The 23,964-nt window shown below is 38.6% G+C and overlaps 2 protein-coding genes and 1 long non-coding RNA gene across 3 annotated transcripts in view; 1 reads left to right on the forward strand and 2 right to left on the reverse strand.

Annotated features, from left to right (window-relative positions):
- Window positions 1-501: 501 nt before the first annotated feature.
- LOC124491462 (uncharacterized) lies at window positions 502-7,774 on the reverse strand. Its single transcript, XM_075728881.1, has one exon. The coding sequence runs from the start codon at window positions 7,323-7,325 to the stop codon at window positions 5,799-5,801; it is 1,527 nt and encodes a 508-aa protein (XP_075584996.1). The 5' UTR covers window positions 7,326-7,774; the 3' UTR covers window positions 502-5,798.
- A 3,106-nt stretch (window positions 7,775-10,880) lies between these two features.
- The window catches only part of LOC142597352 (uncharacterized), a 28,182-nt gene continuing 15,098 nt past the window's right edge, over window positions 10,881-23,964 (forward strand). The window contains exons 1-2 of the long non-coding RNA XR_012832095.1: window positions 10,881-12,210; window positions 12,274-12,740. This is a non-coding gene — a long non-coding RNA (uncharacterized LOC142597352). The remainder of the gene's footprint in view (window positions 12,211-12,273; window positions 12,741-23,964) is intronic.
- Window positions 12,734-19,077, reverse strand: LOC142597314 (uncharacterized). The gene is made up of 2 exons (XM_075728379.1): window positions 17,847-19,077; window positions 12,734-17,122 (listed from the first exon to the last, which is right to left on the reverse strand). The coding sequence occupies exons 1-2, from the start codon at window positions 19,075-19,077 to the stop codon at window positions 13,488-13,490; spliced, it is 4,866 nt and encodes a 1,621-aa protein (XP_075584494.1). The 3' UTR covers window positions 12,734-13,487.

A 23,964-nucleotide genomic window follows, 5' to 3' on the forward strand; every position in this document is an offset into this window, starting at 1 on the left:
TCCGGAAACAGCTGTTTCAGCAGTTCATCAACCGTATTAACGGGATCACCATGATTGGCCATTGTTCTTGCCGGTAGGATGTTGTGATGTTTCAGCAATCTGCATACTCGGTTATAATGTTGGTCATCGTTATCGCCACCGATTTGTTTTTGAAGATGATCCTCTTTCAACTGAGCAACACGACCTCTGTAATCAGCTCGCAGTCGGTTGTATTCAGTAATCAAGGTTGCCATTCGATGTCGATCCATTGTTCGTCTGATTTTTCGATACATTGATTTTTGCTCTTTGGCCAGTCTCCTTAACTCGACGTCATTTTGCCAGGGCAGCTTCCGTTTACGATTGACGTTATACAGACTCATATGCTTGTCGCACGCTGCTTTTATGCTGGTGGTGATGCAGCAGATAACGTAATCTAAATCGTTTTTGTTGTTGATGGCATTGATCGTCTCTACGTTAAGGTTGTGATCGTCGATATTACCCTCTAATGTGGCTGCCCAACCCTTTACTTTATTTGCCGGACATGGCCAGCATGAATAATATCATAATAATAATAAAAAAAAATACAAAGAAAATGATAATAAAACAATCAAAATTTGGAAAAAAAAAACAAAAAGAAAAATACAAATGATAAATTAAAATGTGTTCGATGTTGATATGTGTATTTGTTGGATTATGTGTATTGCGTGTATTCATTGAAACAGTATGATAATTGGTGGTGGTCGAATTTGGTAAGATCATATTTTTTTTTGTCTCCCATAGGCGACAGTGCTGCCATCTGGTTGTTTGAAAAACGATTAATTCCTTGCCACTTGTTTTTGTTCATGATGTTGGATTTCAAGGAATGGTGGCCAGATACAAATACGGTAGATGGCGATGACTGCAACTCAAAAATCAGCGACCAATGATGAATACCACAAACGAATATGATTTCGGCCAGTGATGATGATGATTACGGCCAGAAATGATAACGATGGAGCCAAGAATGAGAGAGCCAGGTGGATGGAATGATGAAAGAGCCAATGATGAGCGATCCGACTGGTGGATCGTATAGCCAATGATGAGGGGATGGGAAGTGGGATAATGAATGATGATATATTTGATGATATGGTTCGAGACCATGTAAGCACAATTTTTATCAAAAAAATCACTGAAATTTTCAATCACCATGCACGAAGAAAATTTCGATTCACAACTGAGCAAATGATTTCTTTGTTTATATATGCTGGCATTGATCACAGAAAATATTTCGATGGCCAGTCATAAGCATGGTACAAATGATAGTTGTGATGATGATGATGATCAATTTCTTGATGATTCAATGGTAAATTAATCGAACAAAAACAAAATTTTTCTTGTGTTGAGCAGCGCGTTCGATGAAAAGCACACATAAAGTGGTAGCACGCTGTTTTCAGGGAAGCACACAAGAAGGCTCGAAACTATGTTAACTCAAATAGTTAATTTGTGTATCTTTTGGTGAGCAAATCAATAAGCTGGACTGCAGCCTTTTCATGTAGATGTGTGTTCATGATTGCTCACTTGAACGAGCCACAATATGTTCATATATGATGTGTACAATATTGTTGATGTTTACATTCGAGCAATATGTTGATCATCATCATTTGAATTATTTTCAACTGGTTATTCCAGCGTATTCTTAAAACAGATAAGTATCACAGCCAATTTGATCAATTTGTTAATTTTTTCTTTTTCTTTTCCCAAAATATCACTGGTCCATCCGAATGTTGATTGTGGCTTCAATTATGGCATCATAACAATAATTCATGTTGGCTATCATCAGAATTTCGTGACAGTACCGTTATCTGGATGGCACTATGATCAATCGTAATGATGATTATGATGACTTTGAATAAATAAATAACAATTTGATAATCCTACATGTGTGCAATTCTTGTGTAGATGTATCCTATGTGTGTGTGTAATGTTGGATTATGTGTTGTGTTCTGTGTGTGGTGACAATGATAATAAATACAATTTGTTAATCCTAAGTCTGTAATTGTGTTGTGTCCGATGTAAGGTGAAGAATAAAAGTGTAACAGTAAATAAAAAAAAGAAGAAAAAAAACAAATGATTAAAAGAATGTTGATGAAAATCACTTAAATTAATTGATGAATAATTGATGAATAAAAATCACTGAATCGAAACATTCTTCGGCTGATCAATGATTACTATTTTGATGAATTGAATTATGTAATCGATCAGCAAGCATGGCAATTTGTTCATATAGTATAACTTCCATTTTAATTTTTTCGTCGATGGTGATACATGTTGATAATGCTACGATATAATCATGACGTAGACGATATGTTAGCGGGCAATCATTTCGTAAATGGTAGACGGATTGCAATTCGTATCCACATTGGCAAGATTGATCATTTGAAAATCCGAATCGATACAGGAACTGACCAAACTGGCCGTGTCCAGTTAAGCTTTGTGACAGCCAGAAGGATGCATATTTTGCAAAAATTCGTGCGTTGTTTAGATGAGGGCATAATGTTTTGATTGTTGTACCGGCAGAATCATTTTCATAGTATGACGACCAATTGTTGAGCATAATAATTTTTTCTTGTCTTTTCACAAATTTCATTGGGCCATGTTGATATGATAATTGATGATAATGGTTGTTGGCCGTTGTTGCTGCTTTCTTTCTACTTTGTCGTTGGAATCGGTCACTTTTATCAATTTTGCGCCAGCAGATGATTATGTTTTCACTTGTTGATTCAATAATAGATTTGGCAATTTCCGATTTTTTCTTGTTGTTTTTCTTGATAATATGCATTATTGCCCCAATATTGTTGCTTATGATGGTGATTGCCGATGAGTGATAATTGTTCTCGATGATCCAATTGATTGCCATATAAATGATATACAAATCGGCCTGTAGAATTGAACAAAATGTTGGAAATCGGTGTGTTGCCGAATAAATCACTTGACCATCAAAAATAACCAGGAAAGCCGAACCGATACCATTACTTCGTCGAATTGATTTCGTAAAAACTTGCCTGCTAGTAGTGACAGAGGGCTCACGAATGATTACATTTGGCAGCTGGAGAAATTCGTTAATATTTACGCAACATTTGTCAAGAATAATTTCATTGTCGTCATGTCGGTATTTTCCAGTGATTCTTGCCAAAGTTACATTTGCCACGTATTCAATATGTAATTCCAACGGCGGAGTATTGGTGATGGCCGATAAAGCGACAAATGATGCTGTTGAATACGATTTTGCGATTAATTGGATCATCGGTTTCAACGTTCGACGTAATTCACGTTTCATGTATTGAAATTGTGTGATTCTTTTCCATACGTGGCAGCCATACGTGATTGTAGGCAAAAATACACAATTCAGTAGTAAGTGCGCCGTTCGTGGTGTAAGGCCATAAACTTTTTTAACAATAAACATGATCTTCTTAAAAACACGAGCAGCTTTATCCAATGTTTTATAAATATGCGGCCGGTAATCCAATTTTCTATCGTATGTTATGCCGAGAATTTTGACTTCATCCACCGGTTCAATGGTTAAATTATTCATGGTAACGACCGGATAGGTCGGAGCACGGACACGTTTCGACAAATACATTAATTTCGTCTTGGATTCGGAAAACGTTAATTTCATATTTTGGCCCCAATGATAGGCACTTTTCATTACGTCATTTATAATTATGTTAAAATAATTTTTCGAATCACATGAAACGATCATCGTTATATCGTCTGCGAAAGCTTGTGTGTGTACGTATTTGCCAAAATTGATTCGTAGAAATTGGTCAATAATTATGTTCCATAAGAGCGGCCCTAAAACTGATCCCTGCACGGTTCCACGATTCGTCTTTTTTGCCGCCGTTATGCCACCGAATGTTGTCAATATATGTCGATCGTCCAGATAATCACGTAGAAGAAAGATCAAATACATGGGAACTTTCAGCAAAACCAGCCTTTTAATTAAAGCCGGGTGCCAGGCGTGATCGAAAGCGCCACGAATATCCAATGAGATTAGCGCCGTGTTTCCATTTTGTCGCATCGATTGTTCCAATGTATTATGGATTTCATATGTCGCATGATCCGTGGATTTGCCTGCCATAAATCCATATTGATGCTCGGAAATCAATCTGTTGGCCACTAAGTATCCACGCAAACGTCGTTCGATTATTCGTTCCAGTGTGCGGGATAATACCGATATGAGACCAATGGGTCGATAACTATTTGGCACGGTATAGTCATCTTTTAGTGGCTTAGGCAAAATTCTGATTACCGAGATTTTCCATAGATAGGGTACGTGTTTCAATTGAAGACACTGGTTATAAATGGCCACAGCTATATCAGGAAAATTCGCCACAAATTGTTTGCAAATGATCGGTGCTAATCCATCAAAACCCGGCGATGTATTATTGTTGAATTTATTTATTGCGTTGATCAGTTCATGACAAGTAACAGGGTGGAACGGCATGTCATCATTGTGATGGATATTTACCCAGTTATTCACCTGGTCACGGATGTACATTTGTTGTTGTGTATCATCATCACTATTATCATCTGGAAATAAATAATCAAGCAACATTTTTACGGTGCTGGTAGGATCAGGCTGGTTGGCCAATGTTCTCGCTGGCATTGTGTCGTGATGTTTGAGAAAATTGCACACATTATAATAGTTGTCGATATCATTTTCACTTTTAAAACGTTTTTCAAGATGATCGTCTTTTAATTTTTGTAAATGTTCACGATATTGTTTACGTGTGGATTGATATTGTTCAATTAGAATGTTACGTTGATTTTCATTATAGCATCTCCTAAAGCGGCGATACAACGACTTTTGTGTTTGTAATAATTCACGGGTATGGCGATCATTATGCCACGGATTCCGTTTTGTTCGTCGATTGTTGTATCGCCGCATAGTTTTTTCACATGCCTGTTGAATAGTGTTGGTGATGAGTGACACACAGTAATCAAGGTCGAATTTACTATTGATTTCGTTGATATAGTCACATGTTATATTGTTATTGTTGAATGAATCGTTGATAAAGGTTGACCATTGTTCCCAGTTGATGTTATTTGTGTTCCATTTGATTGTTGTTGTTACTTCTGGTGTAGTGGGAACAGAAAAATTGACGTCATATGTTATTATGCGATGGTCACTGATTTCTAAACTTTCAATAACATTCCAATTGTGCACTTTTGTTGATAATGATGATGATGTCATGGTTAAGTCGATGTGTGATGTTAAATGCCGATTACGGCGGAATGTGTTAAATGTGGGTGTGGCACAATTATTGATGACGACAAGATTGTTTTGAATTATGGTTGCGAGCAGAAGATCACCACGCATATCGTTAAAATTTGAATACCAAAATCTATTTGATGAATTAAAGTCGCCGGCTATTAAAATGTTTGCCTGGTGAAATGATGTCATAAGATGATCGATGCAATGTAATGTATCACTAATATCATAATTCGGGTTTGCATATACAGATGAAATGATGAGATCACCAATTTGGCATACAATAAAATCATTTGTTGAAAATTCACTTAAAATCATTGGACTAATCCTTTTGTTTAAAATACACACACATGTTCTGACGATCGAATCTGTGTTTTTATGATGAAAAATTGGCACAATTGATGATGGAAAATTTGGCAATCGTTTTTTAATTGGCGGCTCACTGACAATCATAATGTCAACATGATGTTCGTTACAGTAATCGATGAAACTTGTTAATGATGATGGTGACTTGTGTGTGTTCAATTGGGCGAATTTAAGATGATCGATTTGGTGAACTTGGTGATTGTCAGTATTGAATTTTATTGATCACTCGAGATAGCAGGCGGATGTGGACTGGACATTCCCGGTTAACGCTGTTGTGTGATGTGGCATTGGTGATGTTCGAGCGAATGCAATTTAAACAGATTGCTGGTGACGATTTTCTTGGGCACTGGTTGAAGCTGTGGAAATCACCACAGTGGAGACACATTTGGTCGGGTACTTGACATTCACTGATTTTATGATTATATCCGTAGCATTTATAACATTGCATAACCGGTGTCATATCTTCAATATGTGTTGTTTGATAATCAATGATTATTTTGTTATGCATTTTGTCCACGATAATGTCACGTAATTTTGGATTGACACGGATGGCAAAATTTCGAAGGCCAGGTTTGCGATTTTGACGAGCATATACTGGTTCAATTTCTTGTTCAATTTTCAGATTATTTTTGTTGATGAATTCAGATATCAAATGATTGAATGGTTTGATCATGTTCGGCAATTGTTCTTTTTCGATGCGAGCAGGTGCTCCTTTAATAATCATCATCGGATATAATATTCGCGGTGTTTCATGAACAAGTTCAGGTGTGGCTGCAACTTTATCTTCGAATTTCTGTTGGCTTTCCGGACTGGTGAAATCAATAGCTACTTTTCCTTTAGATAATTTTCGTGATTCAACAATATTTATGCCTTCATTGACTGGGACTATTTTTGTGGTTAACATTTGTTGCGTCGCTTCGGAATTTTCGTTGCCAGGAATTGATACAATAGTTCGATGAATCGGTGTTTTGTTTGCTGAATGTTGTTTAATGACCTCGCTAAATGTTTTCTGCAATTGCTGTTGTGGTGCTGGTCGTTGTGGTGTAGTTGTCGCCAAATTGATGTTATTTTGGACGAGCGCAGTTAATTTGTTGATTGCCAATTTCATTTCATTCATTTCCTCACGAATATTCGAGCCAGTTACGTCATTATCCATATTGCCAATGTCCATTATTTCGTCATCATCTTGATCGAGGACAGCACTTTTACGTTTGGTTGCAGTCATCAATCGTTTTCGTAATAATACAATTTCGCTGTACATGCTATCAGCAATGGAAAGCGCTATCAACGTATCACGTTTGATTTCCCGTGTGATGTTGCCGGACAAGCCACCGACCGCTACATGAACACTTTTTATAAATTTGGCATCGGCATCAGTAGTATATCTCGGTCGATCCAAATAATTCGTTAATGAATTGGTGACAGAAGGAGAATCGACAGTATTACGAGGTGTTCGTTTTGGCCGTGTTGATCGTGAAGATGATGCCGATAGTGGTACTTCCTGTTGCGTTGTGGTATCGTTACTGGTGTCGTCCATTTCTTCTTCACAATCACTTATGATAACTACAGGTTGCTCACTCGATGGATTTGATGTTGATGGGTTTGATGTTGATGGATTTGATGTTGATGGATTATCATTTGGATTAGGTTGTGAATCATGAGGTGGAGACAAAATGTTCTCAGTGATATTTGCCCTCAACATTTTCTTGGATTTGGTCACAGTTGCCATTGGCAAACTGGCCACGAACACGACTTGATGCTACGAGACAAACAGCAAATGATTAATGTGAATAATACAAAAATAAATGATACTGATTGATTTGTCAATGATTAAAGATACGCCAATGATAAAAAATACGCCAATGATTAAAAATACGCCAATGATTAAAAATACGCCAATGATGAAAGCCACAAGCGAATATGATTTCGGCCAGTGATGATGATGATTACGGCCAGAAATGATAACGATGGAGCCAAGAATGAGAGAGCCAGGTGGATGGAATGATGAAAGAGCCAATGATGAGCGATCCGACTGGTGGATCGTATAGCCAATGATGAGGGGATGGGAAGTGGGATAATGAATGATGATATATTTGATGATATGGTTCGAGACCATGTAAGCACAATTTTTATCAAAAAAATCACTGAAATTTTCAATCACCATGCACGAAGAAAATTTCGATTAGGTTAGGTTAGGTTAGGTTGGTTAGGTTAGGTTAGGGACGTTTTCAGCATTCCCATTACCAACAATTGATTCGATATTACCCAGATTTGAATATCTTTGGGCGGCCATCATTTTAACGATACAGGTGTGGACTTCTTGTTGAAGATCCGAAACCGTTTGTAAGGCGGCAATCACAAGTAGTTTGATGGAATCCTTAATCGTGCCATTTATGTCCATGAATTTTTTAAGGGCCAATTGAGCCGACTCGACATTCGTTATGGTGGTGGTGAGGATTTTTTTATCGGCATTGGATTCAGGAATGGATGAGAATGTGGCAGCATCGTCGCCGGAATCAGAAGTGTCATCGATGGTGATGAGTGGTTCATTCGGCTGCTTGCTGGTTCCCTGTGTCGAAACTTTCCCGGAGGAAGTCGTTGTTTTCACATTTTCATGATCACGTGGTTGCTTCATTCCTCGCACCATATCGTCGTTAGGTGATCTGCCTTTTCTTTTGGTCTGGGCCATTTGCACCAGCCGACTCGAAGCACAAAACACAGGTGAAAGATCGACAAAATCACAATGTCAATGTTCAAAAGATCACACAGTAAATGGGAAGGTGACAGGACACGAAAAACGTAGGTCACAGCCACACAATTCGACGAACACGATCACAGATTAAAATTTCAGCACAATTTAAAATTTGCAGGTCAAAATTCACGACGCACATAGACGAAAAGTATATGATGATGATCAGTGAAAATTTCGACAGCATGCCACACAAAAAAAAAAAGGCTGATTGATAATGATGAACAATTTCAGCGTGGTTTTTATACACATTGTTGAGATGAGAATGCCATGCTCGATTTATCATGATGTGTGGTCGAAATTAATGTTCAAAACGTTTTTTGTACTGATGATGATCATGCGTGTTGTTTATCGCAACATGAGTCGAGCACTATGTTAAAAGCCTTGACAACAACATTATATTGAGCAATGCATCAGGACGATACCACGTTGTTTCGTTGCCAAGGGGGTGACTGCAGTTTACAATCGATTTGAATGGTACTGTGTATGCCGTAGCGCTTAACTGATAACACGAATAGGCAGTTTGATGGAAAATGATGATGAATGGCCGTAGCACTTAACTGATAACATGAATGGGCCAAATGATGATGGTGATGCAATTTACTGTCCATATTTTTGAAATTTTCACGTGGTTTCAACCGGAACGGGTAACAATCGATGGCTTTTTTACGGGTGCCTGCCCTACTCGTTGTACCCCGACCTCCCGATCTGTGTAGTGTGTTGCATGTGGTATCAAGATGAATAAATAAATAAATAAATAGTAAAATCAAGTATCCTGTGTCACATGTGCATATCGGGAGGCCAGTTGGACGTTCCGGGAATTCGATGCCATAAATGATGGTGACGATGGAATTGATGAAGCAATAATTTAAATCATACATCAAGCTAATAGACCATCGTTTGTATCTCCACTTCATATTCGACGATACGTTTGATTCATTGATATTGATGATGATATGTTAGCAGATTGATGAAAACAGAGGCCAGCTGTACATGTTATTATTATTATTTTTTTTTGTTTGTTTTTGTCGATAGTGCTGCCATCTGTTGTTTCATAAGGTAACTATGTTACCATTCATTGTTTACATTTGCCAGTAGATCAATCATGTGTATCGTAGATCATTTGCCGGTGAAGATTGGATCGATACATGTCAACCATCATGGCCAGTTGTTCATAAAAAGTGGCGGTAATTTTTAGTCGTTCATTATCACTGATTGCCCTTCTTTTTGCCGCAATAAAATCACTTCGTAATCGATTGGCCAGGGAACAATCATTAATCATATGGAGCACACTTTGATTTGGATATCCACAAGGACATTTTGCATCATCAATAAAGCCAAAACGTTTTAAATGTTCACCAAATTGCCCATGGCCTGTCAACGTTTGTGATAACCAAAAGTTCGAAAATGGGGCAAACTGCCTAGCATTACCAACAGTAGGGCAGATTGATTTCACAGTGGAGCCAAACTTATTCGTCCGATACATTTCGTCCCATTCTGAGAGGATGTTTGTATGTGTCATTCTCTTGACATTGGCCATTGGAATCAGTTTATAAACGAACGAGTGATTGGAGTTGGCTATTCGTTTGGCAATCTTTTTACTTTTCCGGTAAATATCATCGGCACGGTCAGCTTTTCTCCATACGATTGCCACTTTGTTTGTACACGAGCTAAGAATTTTCTTCGCCAAGTTTTCAATTTTGTTGGCATCTTTTTTCATTAGATGGACCAGTGCACCAAGGTTGTTGTTCACCACGTAGGTCGGATTCCGATGCGGCCAGTTAGTGTTGACCCATCTTGTTGCTTGTAGTATGGCCAAATGATCCGCTTGCAACAAGGAACAATAGTTGGGCAGTCGGTATACCATCGTGTCAATAATTGATTGGCCATGGCAAAAAGCTATACTGCAGCCTATACCTCGCCTGGTTTTCGTGGTTTTGGTAAAAACATAATACTCCGGCACCACCGTAGCATCACCAGTTAAAAACATTGGTCTAGATCCGGGATCAATTTCAGATTCGTCAGGTGCATCCACTTCCAACCATTCGCCATGCGAAATTTGAAAGCTTCGACGAATTTTGGCCAGATTAATTATTCCACGCTCGAGAATTTGCAAATGGAAAGGCATCATGTCAGTGATCGCGGTGGTTGAAATAAAAGCGGCAGTGCGATATGATTTACAAGCCAATTGAGCCATGGGACATTGGAGCCGACGGATTTCATCTTGGATTGCTTTGAATTTCATGGCCCTCATAAAAACAGCACTACCGTACATTAAAATCGGCGCAATGACGGTTAGGTTAGGTTAGGTTAGGTTAGGTTAGGTTGGTTAGGTTAGGTTAGGTTAGGTTAGGTTAGGTTAGGTTGGTTAGGTTAGGTTAGGTTGGTTAGGTTGGTTAGGTTGGTTAGGTTAGGTTAGGTTAGGTTGGTTAGGGGTTAGGTTAGGTTAGGTTAGGTTAGGTTAGGTTAGGTTAGGTTAGGTTAGGTTAGGTTGGTTTTTTTTTTTTTTTTTTTTTTTTTTTAAAAAAAACTGAACTTTATTCTTTTAAAAACAGATCGGCGATGGCCAATCAAGGCATTCAAAATGGCAATACAAATCGGCCAGGAAAAAATGGAATCGATCAATGGAAATAAAGGAAAAAACAGACAATAAAATAAAGAATAAAAACTAACAAAGAATAAAAAATATAATAAAAAAAAAGTACATTTCAATTAATTTAAATTGTGTCCAGTGTTTGTGTATGTGTCCAATGGAATAGAATGTATAAAATGGAATCTGGTGTGTTGGCTAAGCCAATATGTGTGTGTGTGTATGCGATTTGAATGTGTGTGTGTCTGTTTGTGTTCGATCAAAGACAGAAAATTTGGTGTGTTTATGATCACAATAATGAAAATGGAATGAAATAAAAAATTGTGATCGATGATTGATTTGTATTTGTTGTTGGTCGTCGATATATCTGACAGCATAACTCACTAGGCTGCGAGAACTGATGATCTGAAGATTTGTCGAGACTTATATACATTTGATAAATCAATTCCCTACACTGTTCGTAATGCTTTATCGGTTATTGAGGGGGAAAAAGAGGGGAAAAACTACGAGAAAGAAATCTATTGGTCGTTCATAATGTTCAAAATCTATCATTGTACAGTGGCAATGTAACTCAGTGATTGTCAAGTGTCGTATGTCGACCGGCGTTGTCTACATATTTCTATGCTAAAGATAATGGCGCCAAACGTAGTTTTTACGTCGGGTCGATTGATCTTTCTATTGTTGGCTCAAATTTGGCGGTATATTTTCTGTCAATTGTGCATGCGTGTGTTTGTTGACAGTGATGAAGACATCTGTTTGTGTTGTGTTTTGATTTTTGTTGTGATCGATTAATGTGCATGAATATGACTTACAATTTGTTCAATGATGAGTTGGCGTCAATTTTCACACTGCTTGGCCACATTTTGTTTTCTGCTCATTTTTGACTTGTTGTTGTTTGTTGTTGATCGAAGATTGGCTCCAATTAGCCATCCAATTGAATTGTTCGAGATATGGTTCCAAAAGAATACGAGCACTGTGTTGATATACTGGTGGAATGTATCATGTTTAAAATTGTCGTTTTTATGTTGCTGGTTTTTATAATTTTCGTTTTTATTTCCCCAGGTCCGGAATATCGATTTTTATCAATCGTTGCTCTGATGATGATCGTCCAGTTGGAAATTCCCATGGCCAAAGTTTATTTGTGATATGTTGAATCGTGTTGTTGTTGATGATGATTTTTACTTCTTGTTTTTATGTTCTAGTCTGGTTTGGAATATCAATCATCGTTATTCGTTACTTTGGTGGTGATTGTCCGGACGGAAATTCCAGTGACCGGTGATTATCTGTGATATTTGATTTGTTGTTCGTTGATTTTAATTCTTGTTTTTATCATTCTAGTGCTGGTAAGAAATATCGACTGTCGTTATCCGTTGCTTCGATGGTGGTCGTCCTTGATGGAGATTTCGATGCCAGTTGTATCTGTGATATATTTATTCAATACATTATTATTCATTGATTGGTACTGGACTTTTGTTAAATATTTAATCGATGATCATGATGCCGATACTCTGGTGACGAATGGATGGTGGAAATTCAACTGTTGCTGTTTTGTTTGTCGATTCTGCCGATGTCAATTTTTGAAATTATTATTATGACTTTTATGTATATTTGAATCAAATTTTGTAATGCCATTTTCGTTCACTTGTAGGGGAACCAACTGTTGGATGTGTGATGATTTCGTTCGTTGTTGGATGGATCGAAATTGATAATGACAGATCTGTGTTGATGAATTCTTGTTGGGATGTTGTATCTGGTTTATATTTCTTGTTTGTCGTTGCTGATCGTGAACCGGCATAGTAGACCTGGTTTGAGCAGGGGATGGCGTTGTTGACATCTTGCATAAATTATTCTTGACATTTGACCAATTCAATATTCTTGTGATGACCCGACAACAGCACACGACAGTGGCTGTTTACGGGAGCCACCCTGGGACTGTCGGTGCACATGACCAACATGTATCCCTGTTGTTGTATTCTTGTGTGTGTAAGTGAACGTCTGTTACATTGTTGTAATTCTTGTTTGTGTTCCTATACAATGATTTAAATTACTGTGTGTGTTGTCTGGTTAATTGTTGTGTTGATGGTCATGTTGTTGCGGTGAACACGATTCTTGGCAAACGCACTCCTCCGTGGTTGATGGACAGTAGCTTTTTACGGGGGCCACCCTGACACTGCCATCTGGTAATGCATTTGTGTACTTTGTGTGAATGAACGTCTGTTGCATATGTTGTGTCCAGTGGATGTGTCTAACAATTAAAATCTAGTAGGTGTGTAACGTGTGTGGATGTGTTTGCAAGTACCGTACCTAGTTCCTTCCCTAGTAAGGCTAGGTTAGGTTAGGTAAAGACATCGAGCCAAACCTCACGAGCTATGCTCGTGACGGTTTGGCGATGTCCCGGAGGAGTGCGTTTCGAGCCAAACCTCACGAGCTACGCTCGTGACGGTTTGGCGGAGTCCCGGAGATCTGCCATACGTTGCTGTGCATGATGAGCTCTAAGCGTTGCATTGTGATCAATACCGGGACAGTGGCCATAAGTTGAATCGATGAATTGATCATGGTGGATGTCGCCGGTGAATCGATAATCTGTGTTCGTCGGCAAAAATGGCAATATTCTGGTAAAAGATGGCTGTTAGTCGTGTTCTTTCATTCGGGTTGGTTGTATTATTGATTGTGGATCGATAATCATTTCTTAGCCGGTTTAACAATTGGCAGTCGTTGATCAGATGTTGTACCGACTGATATCTGAAGCCACAGCAACATTTTTTATCGTTTGATATTCCAAATTTGGCCAGATACGCGCCGAATTGGCCGTGACCGGTGATAGTCTGTGTGACATGTTTGTTGATGAACGGTACAAATTTCCGGGCATCATGTACATTTGGACACAGCTGTTTGATGTTGGTGCCAAATCGGTTTCTGTGATACATGGTATTCCAGTTGATCATCATTTTTGTTTGTTCGTACTTTTTGATATAACTTAACGGCATCCTTTGATAATCGTATTCTCTTGTTCTGTTGTTTGCTGTTCTTTTGGCATATTTTTTCAACTTTTGGTACCACTGCTCATTCTTGTCTATTTTATTCCAGGCGACTATTACATTGGTCAAAGCCATGTCAATAAGTTCATTTGCCAGTCTTTGCCGATTTTTCCGGTCACGTCGCCCGATATGCTGAGCCGTACTGATGTTATTTGTGACGATATAAACAGTATGATGAATGTGATTTTCTTGTATCATGTTGAACACTTTTGAGATGGTGAAAAGGTCGGCTTGTTGGATCGTACAATATAACGGTAATCTGAAATGATTGATTCTGGTAATGTTTGTGCTGCTGAAAATCATATAAGCTGAGCCAATTCCTCTTGCTGTTTTGATTGATTTAATGATGATTCTTGTTGGTGGCAATACTGATGGTTCTCTGATGATTGTTGCTATTCTTTTTGATGGATCATCGTTGTGGTTGTCATTTATGTCCACTTGAACTTGTTGATCGTTGTGCAGGTACTTACCTGTTACTCTTGCTGTGGCAACTGTTGATCTAAAGTTGATGTACAATTCGATTGGTGGAAAATCTGCTAATGCAGTAACGGAAATGAATGACGAAGTTCTGTAGGCCTTGGTGGCTTGTTGAGCTATCGGTGTGACAAGTTGTCTGAATATTTTATGAATATGTTGGTATGTTGTTGCTTTGTTGGTGACGATCCCGCCATACGACAAGATCGGTTCGGTGATGCTGTGATAGATCATACGCAACACTGCAGGACTCAAACCATATGATTTCCTGGCAATACCAGTGATATTTTTGTTTATTCTTGTTGCTTTTGATACAACGTGTTTGATGTGTGGACGATAATCGAGTTTGTGGTCAAATATTATGCCCAGAATTTTGATTTCTTTTACTGGATCGATGACTGAGCCGTTCATTCTCACAGGTGAGTAGATGGGACGAGCAATCCTTTTTGATACGTACATAATTTTTGTTTTTGATTCTGAAAATGTTAATTTACATTTACGTCCCCAACAGGCTGCCATTTCCAGTATTTTGTTGATTTTAATTGACATATAGTTGATACAATCACACGCGACGACCATGGTAACATCATCAGCATATGCCTGTATTTTAACGTCGAAGCCGAAATTCTTGCACAAAAGGTCATTTACCACTAAATTCCACATCAACGGGCCGAGAATGGAGCCTTGAACCGTACCTCGATTAGTTGTTTTATTGCACGTAACACCGCCGTAACTGACCGTTATTCTTCTGTTGTTCTGGTACGCGTTGATCAATTGGACGAGATATTTTGGAGTGCGGTATTTGATCATTTGGTCGATGACGAAGGGATGCCATGTATGATCGAATGCACCTCTGATGTCTAATGATATTAAGCATACGTGTTTGAATTTTGATATTGCTGTATCGATGTCGTTATGCAGATTCAATAATGCGTGATCGGTTGATTTTCCGGCCATGAATCCGTACTGGTGATGTGACATATGACCATTGTTGGTGAGATGATTGGTGATACGTATAGACATGATTCGTTCGAGCACTTTACCTAGGACGGAGATCAAACCTATTGGTCGGTAGGCGTTGGTTTTACTGTAATCATCACGTCCAGGTTTAGGTAATATTCGGATGATTGAGCTTTTCCACAGATATGGCACATAATTTAGACGAAGACACCCGTTGTAGATGGCAAGCATGATATCCGGAAAGAAGAGCCAAAAACTTTTTACGATTTTTGGTGAGATGCCGTCGAAGCCTGGCGCTTTACCATCTTGAAATTTATGCACCACATTATTTAGCTCGAGGATTGATACAGGTGGTATGCCATTACTGCTTTTATTTTTACTAAGCCACTTGTTGGTATGTTGGCGAATGACTTGTTGCTCATCGTTGTCGTTGAAATCATCATCTGGGAAAAGCGATGCGACTAATTTGGTGGTTGAGTCGATTGGGTTGTAAGTACCTTCAATGGTACGTGCGACCATGTTGTCGTTATTTTTTAACAAGCGGCAGACCTTCTGGTAGCAGTTCTCTGGTCCATAGCCGTTGAGATATCTGTTAAATTCATCATCCTTAAGTGACTGTGCCAAGTCTCGATATTGTTGTCTGGCAATCAAATATTCGTTTTTTAATCTTTCGATTGCAAATGGATTATGGCAACGACGAATTTTTCTGTATATTGATTTTTGTTTGTTGATGATGTCTTTTAACGACTGATTGTTGGTCCACTTGGCTGGTCTTGTTCTTTTGTTTCGGTATTTTCCACAATGTTGATCACAGGCATGTTGTATGAAATTCGTGATTCTTATGACAACAATGTCTAATTCGTTATGATCGTTGATGTTATTGATTATTGCTGGTGTGATGTTGTGATCGTCAAGTTGCTGTTCAATGTTGGTGCTCCAACTGTTCCAATCGATATTTGACGTATTCCAACGTGTGGTTGATCTGTCGTATTGGTTGTTGATGTATTGATCGGTGATGATAAATGTGATTGGTCGGTGATCACTAAGATGGACATTATCATGCACTTTCCAATCGTAAATATGGTCGATTATGTTGTTGTTCACTAATGAAAGATCGATGAATGAAAGAATACGTCGTTGACCACGTATAGTGTCGAACGTTGGTTTGTTGCCCTCATTTAGGATGTTGAGATTGAGATGTGCTATTGTTGACATGATTTCTTGACCACGATCGTCAGTGGTATCCGAGCCCCAGTATAAGGATTTGGCATTGAAGTCACCAGCAATTATACACTTTTTGTTGTTGGCGTGGTTGACTGTTTGTGTGATACAATTTAAGGTGTCGTTGATGCTGGTATTTGGCTCACAGTAAACTGAGGCGATGATAATGTCGTTGATGTTGGCAACAATGTAGTCGGTGTTTGACAGATGTGAAATGATTATCGATGGTAAGGCTGGGTTGAATGTGATGATGCAGGCACGAACAGGCTGTTGTTGATCACTGTTTGATTGTTGGCTGGTGGATGTCGATTGATTGATACGTGAACTTCGTCGTGTTACTCGCCGGTTGTTTGTTGTTGGTCGATTTGAATTGGTGGCGTACATTGGATTAAATTTCTTGTTAATTGATGGTAAATTGTTACGTAATGGTGGCTCACTGATTATGGCGATGTCGATATTTCTTTCGTCACAGAATTTGAGAAATTGTGTCAAAGCTGATGGTGATTTGTTACAATTGATTTGTGCCACGCAGATACGGTCATTGTTGGATGTGGAATGATTAATTAAATTGAATTTTATCGGCGATTCTCATTAACATTCTAGTATAGACTGGGCAGGATTTGCTGACACTATTGTGATTTATGTTGTCTCTGACCCCGGTTTTGATGCAATTGGCACATCGTGGTGCAAGATGTTGGTTTGGGCAGATGTTGTAGTTATGGCGACCACCGCAGTGGAAGCATAGCTGCTCTTCTGGTTTTAATTGACACTTTTCTGCTTTATGGTTGAATCCATAGCATCGATAGCATTGTCGTAGAGGAGACATATCCTCGACATGAACCATTGAATAATCGAGAATTATTTTGCCACCCATGTCATTGATGATGATATCTCGAATTTTTGGATCTACGGTGATGCCATAGTTGATCAATCTATCGCGGTTGCGAAAATTGGTACGTTCGTTTACAATTTGAACTGCTTTTTTGATATCGATATCGTTGCTTAAGACGTATATGTCTATTTGATGGTTAAAACTAGCAAACATTTCTGGTATTTTGCTTTTGTCGATATCTTTTCTTACGCCTTTTAACATGATTGTTGGTGTCAATTTTCTTGGTGGTTCGGCAATGATGTTGGCGGTGGAGGCTGCGATGGTGTTGAATTTGTTTTTGCTGTCTTCATCACGGAAATCGAGGATCATTTTCCCATTGGAGAGACCTTGGGCATTTGTGACATCGATACCTTGTTTTGCCGGTTGAATTAATTCAGACAGCACTTTTCTTGTGGTGGTGGTATCGGTGTTGTCTCTGATGGATATCACTGTTTGGTGTTTGGGTGTTGCTGTGGTTTTGTTTTCTTTTAATATATCAGCAAATGAGATCGGCTTTGTTGTTGTATTGACGATATTATTGCTGGATTGTTTGTTCATTACAATATCTGTAAGATTTTTTACACTATGCTTTAGATCAAGCAGGCACGTTTTCATTTCTGTGATGGTGTTTTGGCCATATTCGTTATCGTTGAAGACACTTTCTTCTTCCTCATCGCCCATATATAATTTACGTTTTGTGCTGGCCGACAGTTGTTCTTTGAGAGCTTGATTTTCGGTATACAGATTTATGGCGATTTTTAATGCCGTAATTGTCTTGGCTTTGCTGGCACTGTTAATGTTGCCCTTTAGGCTCATGGCCATAGCCAGTGTTTCGTTGAGATATTGAAGTTCGTCTTCGTATGCATCCAGTGCTTGATCCGACGAGCTCGATGGCTTGTGTCTTGTGATTCTGGTTGTCAATGGTGATGGTATGGCTGTGTGTATGTGTGATGATGTTGTGTTCAATGGTGTGGATGGTCTGGATATTAATGGTATTTGAACACTTATTGGATTGGCATTTGTGTTGCCGGAAGTCAGTGAGAGTGCGTTTGTGTATGGTGGCGCTTGATACTGTTGATATGTGTATGGCTGTGACAAAAACTGTGTTTGTGGTGGTGGCATGAAGACAGTTGTTGGTGGCATATTCGGTTGTGTGTATGGTGGATATGTGTATTGTGCTGATGTGAATGGTGGAATACTGATTGGTGGTTGTGCATGACTTGTTGCAGCAGTACTTCTTGTTGTGTGTCGTTGTGGCATTGTGGTGTTCACTGTTGTTACAGTATGATTTGATGATGTATCTGGTTGTGTGACAGATATATATTGTGGATATGTGTATTGTGCTGATGTTGATGGTACAGTGCTAATTGGTGGCTGTGCATGACTTGTTGCAGCAGTACTTCTTGTTGTGTGTCGTTGTGGCATTGTGGTGTTTACTGTTGTTACAATATAATTGGAAGATGTAGCTGGTTGTGATGTTGTGTTGTGTCTTGTGTTTTTTGGTTGTGTAACTTCTTCGTAAGACATTGGGTGGTCTTCATTGCCGTCATCCATTCGATCATCAGGTGGATTCTCCATTGGTGATGATGTGTTTGACCGACTAAGTGTCGATTGGAGGGTTGATGTGTGAGTAACTTTCACGACTTTTTTAGCCAGTGTTGTGTGTTTGTTTTTTTTTTTTCACGTAAGATGATTAAATGAATGTAATGATTATGGTGAAATAGTTGTTTATTAAATTGAAAAATAATGATTGAGATTATGTAATTTGAAAAATTTTGTTTTGTTTGTTTATTGAAATATTTATTGTAAGACAGACACCAATGTGTTTAAAAAGATTGTTTTAGACAAATGATATTGATAAATTTATTGATGAAGAAATGTAATGAACTGATGGGTTATGAAAAAGATGTGTGAAAGAGAAAAAATTGTATTGAAAGCTAATTGACTATTTGTTATGGTGTTGATCGTATGTGCTTAATGAAAATGATGTGTTGTATTGATAGCAATGAAACAGATCAACTGTGCAATAAGATGTGAAATTTTGACACCAAATTGATCAATGATATGAAAATATCGGTACAATGATTGTATTTACCAAAGGATTAATTGTTTTATCGATGAATGGCTGATGTGTGGGCACTTGATGATAATGATGGTGTCAGTGATCTTGTATTAATGTAAACAATAATATGATGATGGAATGTAAACAAGGTCAGTGTAATCAATTGAATTGTGATGTGTGTAATAAACAATGGATAATGTGATTATAATGACATACGATTGTTGGTTGAAGAAGTTTGAGCCAGATGATTTCAAATGTTAGGTTAGGTTTTTTTTTTTTTTTTTTTAAAAAACTTTATTAAGGCGGCAATGGCCACCGAAAATCAATATAAAAAATAATCATAATTATGATTACAATTGTAGAAAAATAAAAATATAAAATTAACAATAATAAAAGGTTAGGTTGGTTTTTTTTTTTTTTTTTTTTTTTTTAAAAAAGAAAATAATTTATTATCAATCATAAATGATCGGCAACTGGCCAATCAAGGCAATCCAGAAAAATAATAATACAATAATTCAATAATGAAAACAATTCTGTGAAGAGAAGAGAAAAGAAAACATAAAAATAGAATAATAAAGTAAAAATAATAACAATAAAAGAGGAATTTTTGAAACTCATCATATTCGTATAAATTATTTGTTGTGAAGAAAAATGATGGCACAAGGATGATTGGATTCCACGATATTTAGCGTTTGCGTCATTTATTTCTGTTACCGGTGGCAATGATGATTGATATGTGAAAAAGTCAAGATTCGACAGCGATGATGGTGGTGGCAATTGGTAATGGTCCTGTAGTATCGAAAATAATAACTGGCACCAAGAATTGTATGTCTGCTGGTACTGTGAAACGCCAGGATTGAAGTTTGGCGGAATTTGATACGATGACATTTGAAAGTCGCCATTTGTTGTTGTTGGTTGTTGTTGCTTGGTTTGATTGGACATGATCGGTTGTGCCGATGTTGTTGGTATTTCGATATGCGAAATTGGTTGTTCCATGTCTTCGTCGTTCGAGGTTCGACTCATGGTTGGCGATGGGATGGTTGATCGATCGTCGTCAGTGTCGTTGATGATTTTGAATGGCTTTCGGCTGCTGATGGTTTTTTTCCCGGTACCCATCTATACCCGACGACCGAGCGTCCTAAATCACAAAAATCGATAAATAGATGGAGGATTGCCGCAGATTGTTTTGAAGCAATGGTAATGAACACAAAGCACGAAGAAAATCATAAAGGTTGAAGAAAGAAAAGTGTGTCCTATGTTTCAACGTGTTGTGTTATTGATATGTTGTGTGTATCGATGAAGCCTTTCTTTCCAACTATGGCAACGATTCACTTGATGCAAATGTTGATTATTGATGATGATAAACCAAATGTTGTTCATAAGCTGACAGCATAACATTAGGTTTCGGGACGCGATTGATTGGTGGCTTTGGTGGCTTTATATATTGAAAATTTTTCTTGTCTCGAAACTTCATCAAGTTGTCCTAGCATTTTAATACATGGCTGGTGGTTGATATCGATGTTGTTGCTGTTGCTGACAGACTAAGATTCAATGGATTGATCGTGCTCAGATGATCATTATTGCTATCAGGCGTGATGACTATTTGTATCAATTGATGATGGTGCTGCTGTTGCTGCTCACTTGATTCGGTGTTGTTGACAATTTTACTTTAGCCACGACATTACATTGATTTTGATGGATTTGTTTTGATCATCAAATTATTTGAAGCTAAGTATTTTTGAATTATTTTGGAATTATTTCATGGGGGTTAGGTTTTTTTTTTTTTTTTTTTTTTTTTTTTTTTTTTTTTTTTAAAATTAATTTATTGGCTGCTTTAAAATAGGCGGCAATGGCCACCAATCAAAACGATGAATGACTCTCAATACAATGAAGTGTGTCGATGGCAATGAGAATAAAATAATAAAAAATAAATAAATAAATAAACAAACCCAACATGCATAGAATATAAAAATAAATAAATAAATAAATAAATGAATAAATATGAATGAATAAAAATGTGTCCTGTGGATGCATGTTGGGGTGTATGTCTGTAATATAATTGTGTGTGTGTGTGTATCTGCAGCGTGTCCTATGTGGATATCTGTGTGAATGTGCTTGCATGCATCTAAGCATCCTATTGTTCAGACGGACGGAGCAGACAGTAAGCGAAGCGATGCGCACGACTTCAACTCCTGGCTATTTTTAGCATCCTCGTAAGCAGGTAAATCCTACGTTACGCCGCGTCCCAATATTCAGCTTCTGTGTCCTATGTGATGTGGTGTCTGTACAGCAATGTATGTGTGGCTGCAGGGAGTGCTACCGGCCAGTCAACGGGAGACCCGGACTGGTGATCGGTAAGCACTGAACCGGTGTGTATGTGTGTGTGTAAATGTTTGTGTGAATGTTGTGTGTTGGTGTGAATCACTTGAACAAGAAAAAATTTTAAAACAGCCTATCACGCACATTAGGCAAATAAAACTGGGCAACTATGCTTGATTTGCTCTCAGCTTAAATAGCCAAATCTGTTGCTTGCCAGCTAATCCTACCACATTGACTTGATCTTGACTGATCACTAATACTAAAGGCCTAACTTGGCTTGCCAATGAATTCGCGCGCTTGACACTAAGTGTCATTCAAATTTAAAATATGCGCGTGGTGGACTGCCTATACATGTACGTGTGTGTAGTCTGTTCATTGTGTATGTGTGATTGACTGCAGTATACATCATTTGTGTGTATGTCTTGTGTGACTGCAGCCAACGTGTGATGTTGACAGCTGAGCAGCTGGCCAACATATGTTTACAAGCAATGTAAACTTACATCTTGTTGATCCACAAATTATTGCCATTCGATTCGATCCATCCATTCATTTGTGCCCGTGCGTGTTTGATTCACCACCAATTGACCCGTTGTTGATACTATTGTTGTTGTTGATACTGCTGTTGTTGTTGTTGCAACCGTTGTTGTTGGATTCACCACCAATTTGTCGTCAATCAATCAGAAAATTTGCCATCAATCAACCAGAAAATTTGCCAATCACCTCATCTGCCATGGACCACCAGTTGAGTTGAATTCAGCTGTCGCCACCATCCTGCCGATTAAACCACCGATTGCCACCAACATTTCCACCAGCAACTAGACCATCCAATGGATCCGATAAGCAATGGTTGTTTATGGGAACCACCCACTGGATTGCTTAACCATGGTTCAACAGGTGCTGTGTCCTATGTGTGTGTGTGTAGGTGTAAGGCGAATGTTGTATCTTGTGTGTGTTGAACATGTAAAAACTGGTGTAAGTATGTGTGTGTGTGTTCACTCTGTTGAGCACGGTGGATCCATGTTCAGCATTCGGGACCAGATTGATACACCACTGATGCCGGCTGTTTAGGGGAGCCACCCAGGAGACACCAGTGTCTTCGTCAGCTAGCCGGTACGTGTAAATACAAATGTTGTGTTCTATGTTGTGTGTGTTGTGTACTACAGGTGTTATGTATGCTTATGGAAAAATAAAAACTTCAGGAATAAAACCATAATAAATACTGTTTCGTGTTGTATCTGTTGTGTGTGTGTTCATCGGCTGCCATAAAAGTTTCGTCTGTGAACCAAGTCCGGTGATGATGCCACAGTGACCGCCCTCCGGGACCCGACTACAACGTCGGCCAACTTATTGGATTTCATCTTCTGACTAAACTATCGCAAATCACAATAATTGTTGTAGTTTAGGTTAGGAATGTCATCAGTAAAACCTCACGAGCTATGCTCGTGAGGTTTTACGGGGTCCCGGAGGTTAGGTGATACGGCCCATGCGAAGCCCTCAGTGTACCCGGCGTGCCATCAATATTCCTGCCGGTTAACCCCCGCCATCATCTATGAATACCACCTCTCAGCTGGTTGGCCAACATTGCCAGCTGTTCATAGAGAACCGCCTCCATTCGTGTGTGCTCTTCGGGGGACATACACATGCTTTTTGCGGTAGCATAGTCACGTCGTAAAAAGGCCGCTAATGGGCACTCAAAACGTAGATGACGGACACTCTGCTCTTGATGACCGCATTGACAGCTTGCATCTGAGGCAAAACCAAATTCCTTCAGATATTGGCCGAACTGCCCGTGACCAGTGAGCCCCTGCGTAAGCCAAAAGCTTATATATGGACTAAATTTTCTCACCTGGTCAACTGTCTGGAACAATGACTTGACGGTCCGGCCGAATTTGTCGTTCAGATATTCTTGGTTCCATGCCGCCAACATTATTTTCCTCTGGTCCTTTTTCACGTATGTCATTGGAATTTTCCTGTAGCTGAACTCCAAGTTGCTGGTGGATGTTCGTTTGGCGATTTTCTTCGTCTTGATCATTTGTTGATCTCCATTGTCAATTTTAAGCCATGCGATGGTGATATTTGCTGTC

Source organism: Dermatophagoides farinae, chromosome 2 (assembly GCF_024713945.1).
Source record: "Dermatophagoides farinae isolate YC_2012a chromosome 2, ASM2471394v1, whole genome shotgun sequence".
NCBI classification, from domain to species: domain Eukaryota; kingdom Metazoa; phylum Arthropoda; class Arachnida; order Sarcoptiformes; family Pyroglyphidae; genus Dermatophagoides; species Dermatophagoides farinae.

Bases quoted from the DNA above. Each gene is read 5' to 3' on its own strand.
- LOC124491462 (XM_075728881.1), bottom strand. From the start codon at position 7,325: ATGGCAACTGTGACCAAATCCAAGAAAATGTTGAGGGCAAATATCACT.
- LOC142597314 (XM_075728379.1), bottom strand. From the start codon at position 19,077: ATGGAGAATCCACCTGATGATCGAATGGATGACGGCAATGAAGACCAC. The intron at 17,123-17,846 runs GTCTCTCCAATG...AATCACCATCAG, and splicing joins CGATGTCACAAATGCCCAAG to CTTTGACACAATTTCTCAAA.